This window comes from Corvus moneduloides, chromosome 1 (genome assembly GCF_009650955.1).
Source record: "Corvus moneduloides isolate bCorMon1 chromosome 1, bCorMon1.pri, whole genome shotgun sequence".
Taxonomy (NCBI): Eukaryota; Metazoa; Chordata; class Aves; order Passeriformes; family Corvidae; genus Corvus; species Corvus moneduloides.
In genome coordinates this window covers 123,657,430-123,675,531 of record NC_045476.1, presented here as the reverse complement: position 1 = coordinate 123,675,531, position 18,102 = coordinate 123,657,430, and the positions used below count along the sequence as shown (strand labels likewise).

General features: G+C 52.6%; 1 protein-coding gene and 1 long non-coding RNA gene across 6 annotated transcripts; both read right to left on the bottom strand.

Moving 5' to 3' along the window:
• Positions 1-9: 9 nt before the first annotated feature.
• On the bottom strand, positions 10-2,309 carry LOC116451843. 5 transcript variants are annotated; one of them, XR_004243354.1, is made up of 3 exons: positions 1,755-2,309; positions 1,218-1,397; positions 10-1,071 (listed from the first exon to the last, which is right to left on the bottom strand). It is a non-coding gene; the product is annotated as an uncharacterized LOC116451843 (long non-coding RNA). The 5 variants fall into 5 exon arrangements; XR_004243355.1 differs by having other exon boundaries at positions 10-1,028; XR_004243353.1 differs by having other exon boundaries at positions 10-1,098; positions 1,335-1,397.
• Positions 2,310-4,202: 1,893 nt separating this feature from the next.
• LOC116443758 (heat shock factor protein-like) lies at positions 4,203-9,514 on the bottom strand (the record flags this gene model as incomplete). The annotated part of the gene is made up of 4 exons (XM_032108324.1): positions 9,416-9,514; positions 7,117-7,259; positions 5,127-5,144; positions 4,203-4,388 (listed from the first exon to the last, which is right to left on the bottom strand). Coding segments are annotated over exons 1-4 (351 nt in total), but the record flags the coding sequence as incomplete, so codon positions are not given.
• Between the last annotated feature and the right edge of the window lie 8,588 nt (positions 9,515-18,102).

Sequence of the window (18,102 nt, the reverse complement as noted above, 5' to 3'; positions counted from 1 at the left end):
GATTCCACCCCTTGGGATCTACCCCTGGGATCCATCCCTTGGGATCAACTCCCTGGATCCATCCCTTGGGATCTGCTCACGGAGCCATCCCTTGGGATCAACTCGCCGGATCCATCGCTTGGGATCTACTCCTTGGGATCCACTCTCTGGATCCATCTCTTGGATCCATCGCTTGGGATCTACCCCTTGGGATCTACCCCTGGGATCCATCCCTTGGGATCTACACTCTGGATCCATCCCTTGAGATCTACTCTCTGGATCCATCCCTGGATCCATCCCACGGATTCATCCCTCGGATCAATCCCGTGATCAACCCCTGGATCCATCCCTTGGGATCGACTTCCTTGGATTCATCCCATGGATCCATCCCTTGGGATCTACTCCCAGATCCATGCCTTGGGATCAACCCCCTGGATCCATGCCTTGGGTTCATCCCTTGGATCCACCCCTTGGGATCAACTTCCTGGATCAACCCCCTGGATCCACCCCTGGGGATCTACCCCTGGGATCCATCCCTTGGGATCTACTCTCAGAATCCATCCCTTGGGATCTGCTCACGGAGCCATCCCTTGGGATCAACTCGCCGGATCCATCGCTTGGGATCTACCCCTTGGGATCTACCCCCTGGATCCATCCCTTGGGATCTACCCTCTGGATTAATCCCTTGGGATGTACCCTTGGATCCATCCCTGGATCAACCCCCTGGATCCATCCCTTGGGATCTACCCTTGGATCGGCTCCCTTGGGATCAATCCCGTGATCAACCCCTGGATCCATCCCTTGGGATCGACTTCCTTGGATTCATCCCATGGATCCATCCCTTGGGATCTACTCCCAGATCCATGCCTTGGGATCAACCCCCTGGATCCATCCCTTGGGTTCATCCCTTGGATCCACCCCTTGGGATCAACTTCCTGGATCAACCCCCTGGATCCACCCCTTGGGATCTACCCCTGGATCCATCCCTTGGGATCTACACCTGGGATCCATCCCTTGGGTCAACCCCCGGATCCATCCCTTGGGATCAACTTCCTTGGATCCATCCCATGGATCCATCCCATGGATTCATCCCTTGGATCCACCCCTTGGGATCTACCCCTGGGATCCATCCCTTGGGATCAACTCCCTGGATCCATCCCTTGGGATCTGCTCACGGAGCCATCCCTTGGGATCAACTCGCCGGATCCATCGCTTGGGATCTACCCCTTGGGATCTACCCCCTGGATCCATCCCTTGGGATCTACCCTCTGGATCCATCCCTTGAGATCTACTCTCTGGATCCATCCCTGGATCCATCCCACGGATTCATCCCTCGGATCAATCCCGTGATCAACCCCTGGATCCATCCCTTGGGATCGACTTCCTTGGATTCATCCCATGGATCCATCCCTTGGGATCTACTCCCAGATCCATGCCTTGGGATCTACTCCCAGATCCATCCCTTGGGTTCATCCCTTGGATCCACCCCTTGGGATCAACTTCCTGGATCAACCCCCTGGATCCACCCCTGGGGATCTACCCCTGGATCCATCCCTTGGGATCTACACCTGGGATCCATCCCTTGGATCCATCCCATGGATCCATCCCTTGGATCCCCCCCTTGGGATCTACCCCTGGGATCCACCCCTTGGGATCTACTCTCAGGATCCACCCCTTGGGATCTACCCATGGGATCCATCCCTTGGATTCATCCCATGGGATTTATCCCTTGGGATCTCCTCTCTGGATCCATCCCTGGATCCACCCCTTGGGACCAACGCCCTGGGATCTACTCTCTGGATTCACCCCTTGGGATCTACCCCTTGGATCAACTCCCTTGGGATCAATCCCGTGATCAATCCCCGGATCCATCCCATGGATCCATCCCTTGGGATCAACCCCCCGGATCCATCCCATGGATCCATCCCTTGGGATCAACCCCGGATCCATCCCGGGATCCAACCCCTGGATCAACCCCCCCGGATCCATCCCGGGATCCAACCCCTGGATCAACCCCCCCGGATCTGCCCCAAATCCAAAAAATCCCCAAATCCTGAACACCCCAAACCCAGGACACCCCAAATGCAGGAACCCCCTGAACCAGGAAACCCCAAACCCAGGAAATCCCAAACCCAGGAAATCCCAAACCCAGGAAATCCCAAATCCAGGAAACCCCAAAACCCAGGAGAATCCCAAATCCAGGACACGGGAAAAGTGGGAATAGGATGGGGGAACACCGGGAGCAGCAGCGTTATCCCAAACCCAAAAGCCCAAACCCCAAATCCCAAATCCCAAATCCCAAATCCCAAATCCCTCCATCCCAAATCCCAAATCCTCTCTACCCCAAATCCCCTCCACCCCGAACCCCAAACCCCAAACCCCAAACCCCAAACCCCAAACCCCAACCCCCTCCATCCCAACCCCCTCCATCCCAAATCCTCTCCATCCCAAACCCCGATCCCAAACCCCAATCCCAAATCCTGATCCCGATCCCAAACCCCGATCCCAAACCCTGATCCTGATCCCAAATCCCGATCCCAAACCCCAAACCCCAAATCCCAAACCCCGATCCCAAATCCCAAATCCCAAACCCCAACCCCAAACCCCAATTCCCTCCATCCCAAATCCCAAACTCCAAATCCCAAACCCAGATGCCAAGCCCCGATCGCGATCTCAAATGCCAAACCCCGATCCCAGATCCCAAACCCCAAATCCCAGATCCCAAACCCCAGATCCCAAATCCCAAACCCCGATCCCAAATCCCAAACCCCGATCCCAAACCCCAAATCCCAGATCCCGATCCCCGATCCCAGATCCCAAACCCCGATCCCAAACCCCAGATCCCAAATCCCGATCCCAGATCCCAAATCCCAAACCCCAAACCCCAGATCCCAAATCCCAAACCCCGATCCCAAACCCCAAACCCCAAATCCCAAACCCCGATCCCAAATCCCAAACCCCGATCCCAAATCCTGATCCCGATCCCAAACCCCGATCCCGATCCCAAACCCCGATCCCAAACCCTGATCCTGATCCCAAATCCCGATCCCGATCCCAAACCCCAAACCCCAAACCCCAAACCCCGATCCCAGATCCCAAACCCCAAACCCCAAACCCCGATCCCAGATCCCAAACCCCAAATCCCAAACCCCAGATCCCAAATCCCAAACCCCGATCCCAAACCCCAAATCCCAGATCCCGATCCCCGATCCCAGATCCCAAACCCCGATCCCAAACCCCAGATCCCAAATCCCAATCCCCAAACCCCAAACCCCAAATCCCGATCCCAAATCCCAGATCCCAAATCCCAGATCCCAAATCCCAGATCCCGATCCCAAATCCTGATCCCAGATCCCAAACCCCAAATCCCAGATCCCAAACCCCAAACCCCGATCCCAAATCCCAGATCCCAGATCCCAAATCCCAGATCCCAAATCCCAGATCCCGATCCCAGATCCCGATCCCAGATCCCAAACCCCAAATCCCAGATCCCAAACCCCGATCCCAAATCCCAGATCCCAGATCCCAAATCCCAAACCCCGATCCCAAACCCCAAATCCCAGATCCCGATCCCCGATCCCAGATCCCAAACCCCGATCCCAAACCCCAAATCCCAGATCCCGATCCCCGATCCCAGATCCCAAACCCCGATCCCAAACCCCAGATCCCAAATCCCGATCCCAGATCCCAAATCCCGATCCCAGATCCCAAACCCCAAATCCCAGATCCCAAACCCCAAACCCCAGATCCCAAATCCCAGATCCCGATCCCAGATCCCGATCCCAGATCCCAAATCCCAGATCCCGATCCCCGATCCCAAACCCCAAACCCCGATCCCGATCCCAGATCCCAAATCCCAGATCCCGATCCCCGATCCCAAATCCCAAACCCCAAATCCCGATCCCAGATCCCAGATCCCAGATCCCCGATCCCAAATCCCAAACCCCAAATCCCGATCCCAGATCCCGATCCCAAGATCCCAGATCCCGAATCCCGATCCCAGATCCCCGATCCCAAATCCCAAACCCCAAATCCCGATCCCAGATCCCGATCCCAGATCCCCGATCCCAAATCCCAAACCCCAAATCCCGATCCCAAACCCCAAATCCCAAACCCCGATCCCAGATCCCAAATCCCAAATCCCAATCCCAGATCCCAATCCCCGATCCCCGATCCCAAATCCCAAACCCCAAATCCCGATCCCAAACCCCAACTCCCAAACCCCGATCCCAGATCCCGATCCCAAATCCCAGATCCCAAATCCCAGATCCCGATCCCAGATCCCGATCCCCGATCCCCGATCCCCGATCCCCGATCCCGTACTGTTTCATGGCGAGCAGCCGCGAGTCCAGGCTGTCCTGCTTGCCCCTCATGGCCTGCATGTCGGCCAGCAGCCGCGCCACGCTGTCCTGCCGCACGCGCACCTCGTCCCCCTTCAGCCCCGACACCTGCACATCCCACAATTCCGGGAAGGTTTGGGGAATTTTTTGGGAATTTTTGGGATTTTTTTGGGATTTTTTTCGAATTTTTTTTAGACTTTTTTAGGATTTTTTTGAGTTTTTTTTTGATTTTTTTGGACTTTTTTTTTGGGTTTTTGGGTTCTTCGGCCATTTTTTGAGGCTTTGGGGAGTTTGGGAATTTTTAGAATTTATAGGAATTTCTTGGGAACTTTTGGGAATTTTTTATTTACTTTTTCCAGATTTTTTTTTAAATTTTTTCTGGATTTATTTTGGCAGTTTTTTAATTCTTTTTTTGGGTTTTTTTCAGTTTTTTGGCCATTTTTAGAGGCTTTGGGCAGTTTGGGAAATTTTAGAATTCTCAGGAATTTTTGGGAATTTCTGGAAAATTTTAGGAATTTTTTGGGATTTTTTTCAGATTTTTTTCGGACTTTTTCAGATTTTTTTAGAATTTTTTTGGACTTTTTTCGATTTTTTTGGGCTTTTCTTTGGCTTTTTTCTTGGTTTTTGCCATTTTTAGAGGCTTTGGGAAGATTTTGAAAAAGTTCAGGAATTTCTAGAATTTTTTGGGATTTTTTGGGATTTTTTTGGGATTTTTTTTAGAATTTTTTTTGGATTTTTTTTTAGGATTTTGGGGGGATTTTTCGGGAGCAGCCGCGCCACACTGTCCTGCCGCACGCGCACCTCGGCCCCCTTCAGCCCCGACACCTGCACATCCGGGAACGTTTGGGAAGTTTTTGGGAATTTTTTGGGAATTTTTGGGATTTTTTTGGGATTTTTTTGGGATTTTTTTCGAATTTTTTCCAGATTTTTTAGGGATTTTTTTGAATTTTTTTTGGATTTTTTTGGACTTTTTTTTTGGGTTTTTGGGTTCTTCGGCCATTTTTTGAGGCTTTGGGGAGTTTGGGAATTTTTAGAATTTATAGAAATTCCTTGGGAATTTTTTAGAATTTTTTATTTATTTTTTCCCGATTTTTTTTATTTTTTCTGGATTTTTTGGGACAATTTTTTAATTCTTTTTTTGGGGGGTTTTTCAGTTCTTTGGCCATTTTTAGAGGCTTTGGGCAGTTTGGGAAATTTTAGAATTCTCAGGAATTTTTGGGAATTTCTGGAAAATTTTAGGAATTTTTTGGGATTTTTTTCAGATTTTTTTTCGGACTTTTTCAGATTTTTTTAGAATTTTTTTGGACTTTTTTCAGATTTTTTTGGCTTTTCTTTGGATTTTTTGGGGTTTTTGACCATTTTTAGAGGCTTTGGGGAGATTTTACTAAAGTTTGGAAGTTTTCAGAATATCTGGGACTTTTAAAGAATTTTTTTGGATTTTTTAGAATTTTTTGGGATTTTTTAGAATTTTTGGGGATTTTTTTTTAGGATTTTGGGGGGATTTTTCGGGAGCAGCCGCGCCACGCTGTCCTGCCGCACGCGCACCTCGTCCCCCTTCAGCCCCGACACCTGCACATCCCACAATTCCGGGAAGGTTTGGGGAATTTTTTGGGAATTTTTGGGATTTTTTTGGGATTTTTTTCGGATTTTTTAAAGTTTTCATGGATTTTTTTGGCTTTTTTTTGGGTTTTTTTTTTTGGTTTTTTGGCTTTTTCCAGAGGCTTTGGGGAGTTTGGGATTTTTTTTAGAATTTTTGGAATTTTTTGGAATTTTTTGGGATTTTTTTTCAGATTTTTTTTAATTTTTATGGATTTTTTTTTTGGTGTTTTTTGGTTTTTTGGCTTTTTTTAAAGGCTTTGGGGAGTTTGGGAATTTTTTAGAATTTTTGGAATTTTTTGGGAATTTTTTGGGGAATTTTTTAGAATTTTTTGGGGCATTTTTTTAGGTTTTTTTTTTCCTTTTCCTGGGATTTTCTGGCCCTTTTTCTTCGGGATTTTTTTGGGAAATTCCCGGAATTTTTTTTGATTTTTTGGGAATTTTTAGATGCTTTGGGGACTTTTTTTAGGGCATTGTTTTAGGATCTTTTTCCAATTTTTTGGGGATTTTCTTACAATTTTTTGGGGCTTTTTTTCAGTTTTTTTTCCTTTTTCCCGGGATTTTCTGGCCCTTTTTCTCCGGGATTTTTTCGGGGTATTCCCGGAATTTTCTGGAATTTTCCAGGACCTTTGAGAAGTGTTGGGGAGTTTTAGGGGAGTTTGGGATTTTTCAGAACTTTGGGGATCTTGGGGGATTTTTTTAGGATTTTTTTGGGCATTTTTGGGGGGATTTTTTTTGGGTTTTTTTCTGGGATTTTCTGGCCCTTTTTCTTTGGAATTTTATTGGGAAATTCCCGGAATTTTTTTGGGAATTTTTAGATGCTTTGGGGACTTTTTTTAGGGCATTGTTTTAGGATCTTTTCACAATTGTTTTGGGATTTTCTTACAATTTTTTGGGTCTTTTTTTCAGTTTTTTTTTCCTTTTTCCCGGGATTTTCTGGCTCTTTTTCTTTGGGAATTTTTTGGGATATTCCTGGAATTTTTTTTTATTTTTCGGGAATTTTTAGACACTTTGGGGACTTTTTTTAGGGCATTGTTTCAGGATCTTTTTACAATTGTTTTGGGATTTTTATACAATTTTTGGGGCGTTTTTTCCGTTTTTTTCCCCTTTTCCCGGGATTTCCTGGCCCTTTTTCTCCGGGATTTTTTCGGGGTATTCCCGGAATTTTTTTTTTTTTTTTGGGAATTTCCCGGGAACTCACGCTGGAGTGGGTGACTTTCCTCTTGATGTTCTCCAGGAGCTGCTCCTGGCCCCGCAGGAAGAAGGGATGCTGGAATTCCGTGTCGTCCTTCTCCGGCTTCACCAGCCCGCCCTGCTCGATGTGCACCACCTTCCGGAAGCCGTCTGGAAAAGCGGGAATGCCGGGAATTCGGGGAGGAAATCCCGGAATTCCGAGGTGTCCGAGCATGGAGGGGCTGCTTGGGAATGGCTCCAATCCTGGAATTCCTGACCGGGATGGGAATTCCCAGGTATTGGGGGATCCTGGATCCCAGCTCCACCTTCTGGGACCCGTCTGGGAATTGGGAATGCCGGGAATTGGGAAGGAAATTCGGGAATTCTGGGATGTTCCATGATGGGAACGGTTCCAATCAGGGAATTCCTGGATCCGGGCACCACATTCTGGAACTTGTCTGGGAAAATGGGAATTGGGGAGGAAATCTGGGAATTCCGAGGTGTCCTGGCTTAGGAATGGCTCCAATCCCAGAATTCCTGAGTGGGATCAGGGAATTCCCAGGGATTGGGGGATCCTGGATCCCGGCTCCACCTTCTGGGACCCGTCTGGAAAAGTGGGAATGGCGGGAATTGGGGAAGGAAATCCCGGAATTCCGGGGTGTCCTGGCTTGGGAATGGCTCCAATCCTGGAATTCCAGCGCTCCCAGAATTCCCAGAATTCCCGGAATTCCCGGGAATACTCACACACGTTCAGCTGCCGCACAAAGCCGATTCCGGAGCTCCCAGAATTCCCAGAATTCCCGGAATTCCCGGGAATACTCACACACGTTCAGCTGCCGGACAAAGCCGATTCCCAACGCTCCCAGAATTCCCAGAATTCCCGGAATTCCCGGGAATACTCACACACGTTCAGCTGCCGCACAAAGCCGATTCCCAGCGCTCCCAGAATTCCCAGAATTCCCGGAATTCCCGGGAATACTCACACATGTTCAGCTGCCGGACGAAGCCGATTCCGGAGCTCCCAGAATTCCCGGAATTCCCGGAATTCCCGGGAATACTCACACACGTTCAGCTGCCGCACGAAGCCGATTCCGGAGCTCCCAGAATTCCCAGAATTCCCGGAATTCCCGGGAATACTCACACACGTTCAGCTGCCGGACAAAGCCGATTCCCAACGCTCCCAGAATTCCCAGAATTCCCGGAATTCCCGGGAATACTCACACACGTTCAGCTGCCGGACAAAGCCGATTCCCAACGCTCCCAGAATTCCCAGAATTCCCGGAATTCCCGGGAATACTCACACATGTTCAGCTGCCGGACGAAGCCGATTCCCAACGCTCCCAGAATTCCCGGAATTCCCGGAATTCCCGGGAATACTCACACACGTTCAGCTGCCGCACGAAGCCGATTCCGGAGCTCCCAGAATTCCCGGAATTCCCGGGAATACTCACACATGTTCAGCTGCCGGACAAAGCCGATTCCCAACACTCCCAGAATTCCCAGAATTCCCGGAATTCCCGGGAATACTCACACACGTTCAGCTGCCGCACGAAGCCGATTCCCAACGCTCCCAGAATTCCCAGAATTCCCGGAATTCCCGGGAATACTCACACATGTTCAGCTGCCGGACAAAGCCGATTCCCAGCGCTCCCAGAATTCCCAGAATTCCCGGAATTCCCGGGAATACTCACACACGTTCAGCTGCCGCACAAAGCCGATTCCGGAGCTCCCAGAATTCCCAGAATTCCCGGAATTCCCGGGAATACTCACACACGTTCAGCTGCCGGACGAAGCCGATTCCGGAGCTCCCAGAATTCCCAGAATTCCCGGAATTCCCGGGAATACTCACACATGTTCAGCTGCCGGACAAAGCCGATTCCGGAGCTCCCAGAATTCCCAGAATTCCCGGAATTCCCGGGAATACTCACACATGTTCAGCTGCCGGACGAAGCCGATTCCCAACGCTCCCAGAATTCCCAGAATTCCCGGAATTCCCGGGAATACTCACACATGTTCAGCTGCCGGACAAAGCCGATTCCCAACGCTCCCAGAATTCCCAGAATTCCCGGAATTCCCGGGAATACTCACACATGTTCAGCTGCCGGACGAAGCCGATTCCCAACGCTCCCAGAATTCCCAGAATTCCCGGAATTCCCGGGAATACTCACACATGTTCAGCTGCCGCACGAAGCCGATTCCGGAGCTCCCAGAATTCCCGGAATTCCCGGAATTCCCGGGAATACTCACACATGTTCAGCTGCCGCACAAAGCCGATTCCCAACGCTCCCAGAATTCCCGGAATTCCCGGAATTCCCGGGAATACTCACACATGTTCAGCTGCCGCACGAAGCCGATTCCCAACGCTCCCAGAATTCCCAGAATTCCCGGAATTCCCGGGAATACTCACACACGTTCAGCTGCCGGACGAAGCCGATTCCGGAGCTCCCAGAATTCCCAGAATTCCCGGAATTCCCGGGAATACTCACACACGTTCAGCTGCCGGACAAAGCCGATTCCGGAGCTCCCAGAATTCCCAGAATTCCCGGAATTCCCGGGAATACTCACACACGTTCAGCTGCCGGACAAAGCCGATTCCGGAGCTCCCAGAATTCCCAGAATTCCCGGAATTCCCGGGAATACTCACACACGTTCAGCTGCCGCACAAAGCCGATTCCCAGCGCTCCCAGAATTCCCAGAATTCCCGGAATTCCCGGGAATACTCACACACGTTCAGCTGCCGCACAAAGCCGATTCCGGAGCTCCCAGAATTCCCAGAATTCCCGGAATTCCCGGGAATACTCACACACGTTCAGCTGCCGCACAAAGCCGATTCCCAGCGCTCCCAGAATTCCCAGAATTCCCGGAATTCCCGGGAATACTCACACACGTTCAGCTGCCGGACGAAGCCGATTCCCAACGCTCCCAGAATTCCCAGAATTCCCAGAATTCCCGGAATTCCCGGGAATACTCACACACGTTCAGCTGCCGGACGAAGCCGATTCCGGAGCTCCCAGAATTCCCAGAATTCCCGGAATTCCCGGGAATACTCACACACGTTCAGCTGCCGGACAAAGCCGATTCCCAGCGCTCCCAGAATTCCCAGAATTCCCGGAATTCCCGGGAATACTCACACACGTTCAGCTGCCGGACGAAGCCGATTCCCAGCGCTCCCAGAATTCCCAGAATTCCCGGAATTCCCGGGAATACTCACACACGTTCAGCTGCCGCACAAAGCCGATTCCCAGCGCTCCCAGAATTCCCAGAATTCCCGGAATTCCCGGGAATACTCACACACGTTCAGCTGCCGGACGAAGCCGATTCCCAACGCTCCCAGAATTCCCAGAATTCCCAGAATTCCCGGAATTCCCGGGAATACTCACACACGTTCAGCTGCCGGACAAAGCCGATTCCCAACGCTCCCAGAATTCCCAGAATTCCCGGAATTCCCGGGAATACTCACACACGTTCAGCTGCCGCACGAAGCCGATTCCGGAGCTCCCAGAATTCCCAGAATTCCCGGAATTCCCGGGAATACTCACACACGTTCAGCTGCCGGACGAAGCCGATTCCCAACGCTCCCAGAATTCCCAGAATTCCCAGAATTCCCGGGAATACTCACACATGTTCAGCTGCCGGACGAAGCCGATTCCCAACGCTCCCAGAATTCCCAGAATTCCCGGAATTCCCGGGAATACTCACACATGTTCAGCTGCCGGACAAAGCCGATTCCGGAGCTCCCAGAATTCCCAGAATTCCCAGAATTCCCGGGAATACTCACACATGTTCAGCTGCCGCACAAAGCCGATTCCCAACGCTCCCAGAATTCCCAGAATTCCCGGAATTCCCGGGAATACTCACACACGTTCAGCTGCCGCACGAAGCCGATTCCGGAGCTCCCAGAATTCCCAGAATTCCCGGAATTCCCGGGAATACTCACACACGTTCAGCTGCCGGACAAAGCCGATTCCGGAGCTCCCAGAATTCCCAGAATTCCCGGAATTCCCGGGAATACTCACACACGTTCAGCTGCCGGACGAAGCCGATTCCCAACGCTCCCAGAATTCCCGGAATTCCCGGAATTCCCGGGAATACTCACACATGTTCAGCTGCCGGACGAAGCCGGTTCCGGAGCTCCCAGAATTCCCGGAATTCCCGGAATTCCCGGGAATACTCACACACGTTCAGCTGCCGGACAAAGCCGATTCCCAGCGCTCCCAGAATTCCCAGAATTCCCGGAATTCCCGGGAATACTCACACACGTTCAGCTGCCGCACGAAGCCGATTCCCAGCGCTCCCAGAATTCCCAGAATTCCCGGAATTCCCGGGAATACTCACACATGTTCAGCTGCCGGACAAAGCCGATTCCGGAGCTCCCAGAATTCCCAGAATTCCCGGAATTCCCGGGAATACTCACACACGTTCAGCTGCCGCACAAAGCCGATTCCGGAGCTCCCAGAATTCCCAGAATTCCCGGAATTCCCGGGAATACTCACACATGTTCAGCTGCCGGACAAAGCCGATTCCCAATGCTCCCAGAATTCCCAGAATTCCCGGAATTCCCGGGAATACTCACACATGTTCAGCTGCCGGACAAAGCCGATTCCCAACGCTCCCAGAATTCCCAGAATTCCCGGAATTCCCGGGAATACTCACACACGTTCAGCTGCCGGACGAAGCCGATTCCCAACGCTCCCAGAATTCCCAGAATTCCCGGAATTCCCGGGAATACTCACACATGTTCAGCTGCCGCACAAAGCCGATTCCGGAGCTCCCAGAATTCCCGGAATTCCCGGAATTCCCGGGAATACTCACACACGTTCAGCTGCCGGACAAAGCCGATTCCCAGCGCTCCCAGAATTCCCAGAATTCCCGGAATTCCCGGGAATACTCACACATGTTCAGCTGCCGGACAAAGCCGATTCCGGAGCTCCCAGAATTCCCAGAATTCCCGGAATTCCCGGGAATACTCACACACGTTCAGCTGCCGCACGAAGCCGATTCCCAACGCTCCCAGAATTCCCAGAATTCCCGGAATTCCCGGGAATACTCACACACGTTCAGCTGCCGGACAAAGCCGATTCCGGAGCTCCCAGAATTCCCAGAATTCCCGGAATTCCCGGGAATACTCACACACGTTCAGCTGCCGCACGAAGCCGATTCCCAACGCTCCCAGAATTCCCGGAATTCCCGGAATTCCCGGGAATACTCACACACGTTCAGCTGCCGGACAAAGCCGATTCCGGAGCTCCCAGAATTCCCGGAATTCCCGGAATTCCCGGGAATACTCACACACGTTCAGCTGCCGGACAAAGCCGATTCCCAGCGCTCCCAGAATTCCCAGAATTCCCGGAATTCCCGGGAATACTCACACACGTTCAGCTGCCGCACAAAGCCGATTCCGGAGCTCCCAGAATTCCCAGAATTCCCGGAATTCCCGGGAATACTCACACATGTTCAGCTGCCGCACAAAGCCGATTCCCAACGCTCCCAGAATTCCCAGAATTCCCGGAATTCCCGGGAATACTCACACATGTTCAGCTGCCGGACGAAGCCGATTCCCAACGCTCCCAGAATTCCCAGAATTCCCGGAATTCCCGGGAATACTCACACATGTTCAGCTGCCGCACAAAGCCGATTCCCAACGCTCCCAGAATTCCCAGAATTCCCGGAATTCCCGGGAATACTCACACATGTTCAGCTGCCGCACAAAGCCGATTCCCAGCGCTCCCAGAATTCCCAGAATTCCCGGAATTCCCGGGAATACTCACACACGTTCAGCTGCCGCACAAAGCCGATTCCCAACGCTCCCAGAATTCCCAGAATTCCCGGAATTCCCGGGAATACTCACACACGTTCAGCTGCCGGACAAAGCCGATTCCCAACGCTCCCAGAATTCCCAGAATTCCCGGAATTCCCGGGAATACTCACACACGTTCAGCTGCCGGACAAAGCCGATTCCCAACGCTCCCAGAATTCCCAGAATTCCCGGAATTCCCGGGAATACTCACACACGTTCAGCTGCCGCACAAAGCCGATTCCCAACGCTCCCAGAATTCCCAGAATTCCCGGAATTCCCGGGAATACTCACACACGTTCAGCTGCCGGACAAAGCCGATTCCCAACGCTCCCAGAATTCCCAGAATTCCCGGAATTCCCGGGAATACTCACACACGTTCAGCTGCCGGACAAAGCCGATTCCCAACGCTCCCAGAATTCCCAGAATTCCCGGAATTCCCGGGAATACTCACACACGTTCAGCTGCCGGACGAAGCCGATTCCCAACGCTCCCAGAATTCCCAGAATTCCCGGAATTCCCGGGAATACTCACACACGTTCAGCTGCCGGACAAAGCCGATTCCCAGCGCTCCCAGAATTCCCAGAATTCCCGGAATTCCCGGGAATACTCACACACGTTCAGCTGCCGCACAAAGCCGATTCCCAACGCTCCCAGAATTCCCAGAATTCCCGGAATTCCCGGGAATACTCACACACGTTCAGCTGCCGGACAAAGCCGATTCCCAACGCTCCCAGAATTCCCAGAATTCCCGGAATTCCCGGGAATACTCACACATGTTCAGCTGCCGGACGAAGCCGATTCCCAACGCTCCCAGAATTCCCAGAATTCCCGGAATTCCCGGGAATACTCACACACGTTCAGCTGCCGCACGAAGCCGATTCCGGAGCTCCCAGAATTCCCAGAATTCCCGGAATTCCCGGGAATACTCACACATGTTCAGCTGCCGCACAAAGCCGATTCCGGAGCTCCCAGAATTCCCAGAATTCCCGGAATTCCCGGGAATACTCACACACGTTCAGCTGCCGCACGAAGCCGATTCCCAACGCTCCCAGAATTCCCAGAATTCCCGGAATTCCCGGGAATACTCACACACGTTCAGCTGCCGCACGAAGCCGATTCCCAACGCTCCCAGAATTCCCAGAATTCCCGGAATTCCCGGGAATACTCACACACGTTCAGCTGCCGCACGAAGCCGATTCCGGAGCTCCCAGAATTCCCAGAATTCCCGGAATTCCCGGGAATACTCACACATGTTCAGCTGCCGCACAAAGCCGATTCCCAGCGCTCCCAGAATTCCCAGAATTCCCGGAATTCCCGGGAATACTCACACACGTTCAGCTGCCGCACAAAGCCGATTCCCAACGCTCCCAGAATTCCCAGAATTCCCGGAATTCCCGGGAATACTCACACATGTTCAGCTGCCGCACAAAGCCGATTCCCAACGCTCCCAGAATTCCCAGAATTCCCGGAATTCCCGGGAATACTCACACATGTTCAGCTGCCGCACAAAGCCGATTCCGGAGCTCCCAGAATTCCCAGAATTCCCAGAATTCCCGGGAATACTCACACACGTTCAGCTGCCGGACGAAGCCGATTCCCAACGCTCCCAGAATTCCCAGAATTCCCGGAATTCCCGGGAATACTCACACACGTTCAGCTGCCGGACAAAGCCGATTCCGGAGCTCCCAGAATTCCCAGAATTCCCGGAATTCCCGGGAATACTCACACATGTTCAGCTGCCGCACGAAGCCGATTCCCAGCGCTCCCAGCGCTCCCAGAATTCCCGGAATTCCCGGGAATACTCACACATGTTCAGCTGCCGGACAAAGCCGATTCCCAGCGCTCCCAGAATTCCCAGAATTCCCGGAATTCCCGGGAATACTCACACATGTTCAGCTGCCGGACGAAGCCGATTCCCAGCGCTCCCAGAATTCCCAGAATTCCCGGAATTCCCGGGAATACTCACACACGTTCAGCTGCCGGACAAAGCCGATTCCGGAGCTCCCAGAATTCCCAGAATTCCCGGAATTCCCGGGAATACTCACACATGTTCAGCTGCCGGACAAAGCCGATTCCCAACGCTCCCAGAATTCCCAGAATTCCCGGAATTCCCGGGAATACTCACACATGTTCAGCTGCCGGACAAAGCCGATTCCCAACGCTCCCAGAATTCCCAGAATTCCCGGAATTCCCGGGAATACTCACACATGTTCAGCTGCCGGACAAAGCCGATTCCCAACGCTCCCAGAATTCCCAGAATTCCCGGAATTCCCGGGAATACTCACACATGTTCAGCTGCCGGACAAAGCCGATTCCCAACGCTCCCAGAATTCCCAGAATTCCCGGAATTCCCGGGAATACTCACACATGTTCAGCTGCCGGACGAAGCCGATTCCCAGCGCTCCCAGAATTCCCAGAATTCCCGGAATTCCCGGGAATACTCACACATGTTCAGCTGCCGGACAAAGCCGATTCCCAGCGCTCCCAGAATTCCCAGAATTCCCGGAATTCCCGGGAATACTCACACATGTTCAGCTGCCGCACGAAGCCGATTCCCAACGCTCCCAGAATTCCCAGAATTCCCGGAATTCCCGGGAATACTCACACACGTTCAGCTGCCGGACGAAGCCGATTCCCAACGCTCCCAGAATTCCCAGAATTCCCGGAATTCCCGGGAATACTCACACATGTTCAGCTGCCGCACGAAGCCGATTCCGGAGCTCCCAGAATTCCCAGAATTCCCGGAATTCCCGGGAATACTCACACACGTTCAGCTGCCGCACGAAGCCGATTCCCAACGCTCCCAGAATTCCCAGAATTCCCGGAATTCCCGGGAATACTCACACATGTTCAGCTGCCGGACAAAGCCGATTCCGGAGCTCCCAGAATTCCCAGAATTCCCGGAATTCCCGGGAATACTCACACATGTTCAGCTGCCGGACGAAGCCGATTCCGGAGCTCCCAGAATTCCCAGAATTCCCGGAATTCCCGGGAATACTCACACACGTTCAGCTGCCGGACGAAGCCGATTCCCAACGCTCCCAGAATTCCCGGAATTCCCGGAATTCCCGGGAATACTCACACATGTTCAGCTGCCGGACAAAGCCGATTCCCAGCGCTCGCAGAATTCCCAGAATTCCCAGAATTCCCGGGAATACTCACACACGTTCAGCTGCCGCACAAAGCCGATTCCGGAGCTCCCAGAATTCCCGGAATTCCCGGAATTCCCGGGAATACTCACACACGTTCAGCTGCCGGACGAAGCCGATTCCCAACGCTCCCAGAATTCCCAGAATTCCCGGAATTCCCGGGAATACTCACACATGTTCAGCTGCCGGACAAAGCCGATTCCCAACGCTCCCAGAATTCCCAGAATTCCCGGAATTCCCGGGAATACTCACACACGTTCAGCTGCCGCACGAAGCCGATTCCCAACGCTCCCAGAATTCCCAGAATTCCCGGAATTCCCGGGAATACTCACACACGTTCAGCTGCCGGACGAAGCCGATTCCCAGCGCTCCCAGAATTCCCAGAATTCCCGGAATTCCCGGGAATACTCACACACGTTCAGCTGCCGCACGAAGCCAATTCCCAACGCTCCCAGAATTCCCAGAATTCCCGGAATTCCCGGGAATACTCACACACGTTCAGCTGCCGGACAAAGCCGATTCCCAACGCTCCCAGAATTCCCAGAATTCCCGGAATTCCCGGGAATACTCACACACGTTCAGCTGCCGGACGAAGCCGATTCCCAACGCTCCCAGAATTCCCAGAATTCCCAGAATTCCCGGAATTCCCGGGAATACTCACACACGTTCAGCTGCCGGACGAAGCCGATTCCGGAGCTCCCAGAATTCCCAGAATTCCCGGAATTCCCGGGAATACTCACACACGTTCAGCTGCCGCACGAAGCCGATTCCCAACGCTCCCAGAATTCCCAGAATTCCCGCAATTCCCGGGAATACTCACACACGTTCAGCTGCCGCACAAAGCCGATTCCGGAGCTCCCAGAATTCCCAGAATTCCCGGAATTCCCGGGAATACTCACACACGTTCAGCTGCCGGACGAAGCCGATTCCCAACGCTCCCAGAATTCCCAGAATTCCCGGAATTCCCGGGAATACTCACACACGTTCAGCTGCCGCACGAAGCCGATTCCGGAGCTCCCAGAATTCCCAGAATTCCCGGAATTCCCGGGAATACTCACACACGTTCAGCTGCCGGACAAAGCCGATTCCCAACGCTCCCAGAATTCCCAGAATTCCCGGAATTCCCGGGAATACTCACACACGTTCAGCTGCCGCACAAAGCCGGTTCCGGAGCTCCCAGAATTCCCAGAATTCCCGGAATTCCCGGAATTCCCGGGAATACTCACACACGTTCAGCTGCCGGACAAAGCCGATTCCGGAGCTCCCAGAATTCCCGGAATTCCCGGAATTCCCGGGAATACTCACACACGTTCAGCTGCCGGACGAAGCCGATTCCCAACGCTCCCAGAATTCCCGGAATTCCCGGAATTCCCGGGAATACTCACACATGTTCAGCTGCCGGACGAAGCCGATTCCGGAGCTCCCAGAATTCCCAGAATTCCCGGAATTCCCGGGAATACTCACACACGTTCAGCTGCCGGACAAAGCCGATTCCGGAGCTCCCAGAATTCCCAGAATTCCCGGAATTCCCGGGAATACTCACACACGTTCAGCTGCCGGACAAAGCCGATTCCCAACGCTCCCAGAATTCCCAGAATTCCCGGAATTCCCGGGAATACTCACACATGTTCAGCTGCCGGACAAAGCCGATTCCCAGCGCTCCCAGAATTCCCAGAATTCCCGGAATTCCCGGGAATACTCACACACGTTCAGCTGCCGCACAAAGCCGATTCCGGAGCTCCCAGAATTCCCAGAATTCCCGGAATTCCCGGGAATACTCACACATGTTCAGCTGCCGGACAAAGCCGATTCCCAATGCTCCCAGAATTCCCAGAATTCCCGGGAATACTCACACATGTTCAGCTGCCGCACAAAGCCGATTCCGGAGCTCCCAGAATTCCCGGAATTCCCGGAATTCCCGGGAATACTCACACACGTTCAGCTGCCGGACAAAGCCGATTCCCAGCGCTCCCAGAATTCCCAGAATTCCCGGAATTCCCGGGAATACTCACACATGTTCAGCTGCCGGACAAAGCCGATTCCGGAGCTCCCAGAATTCCCAGAATTC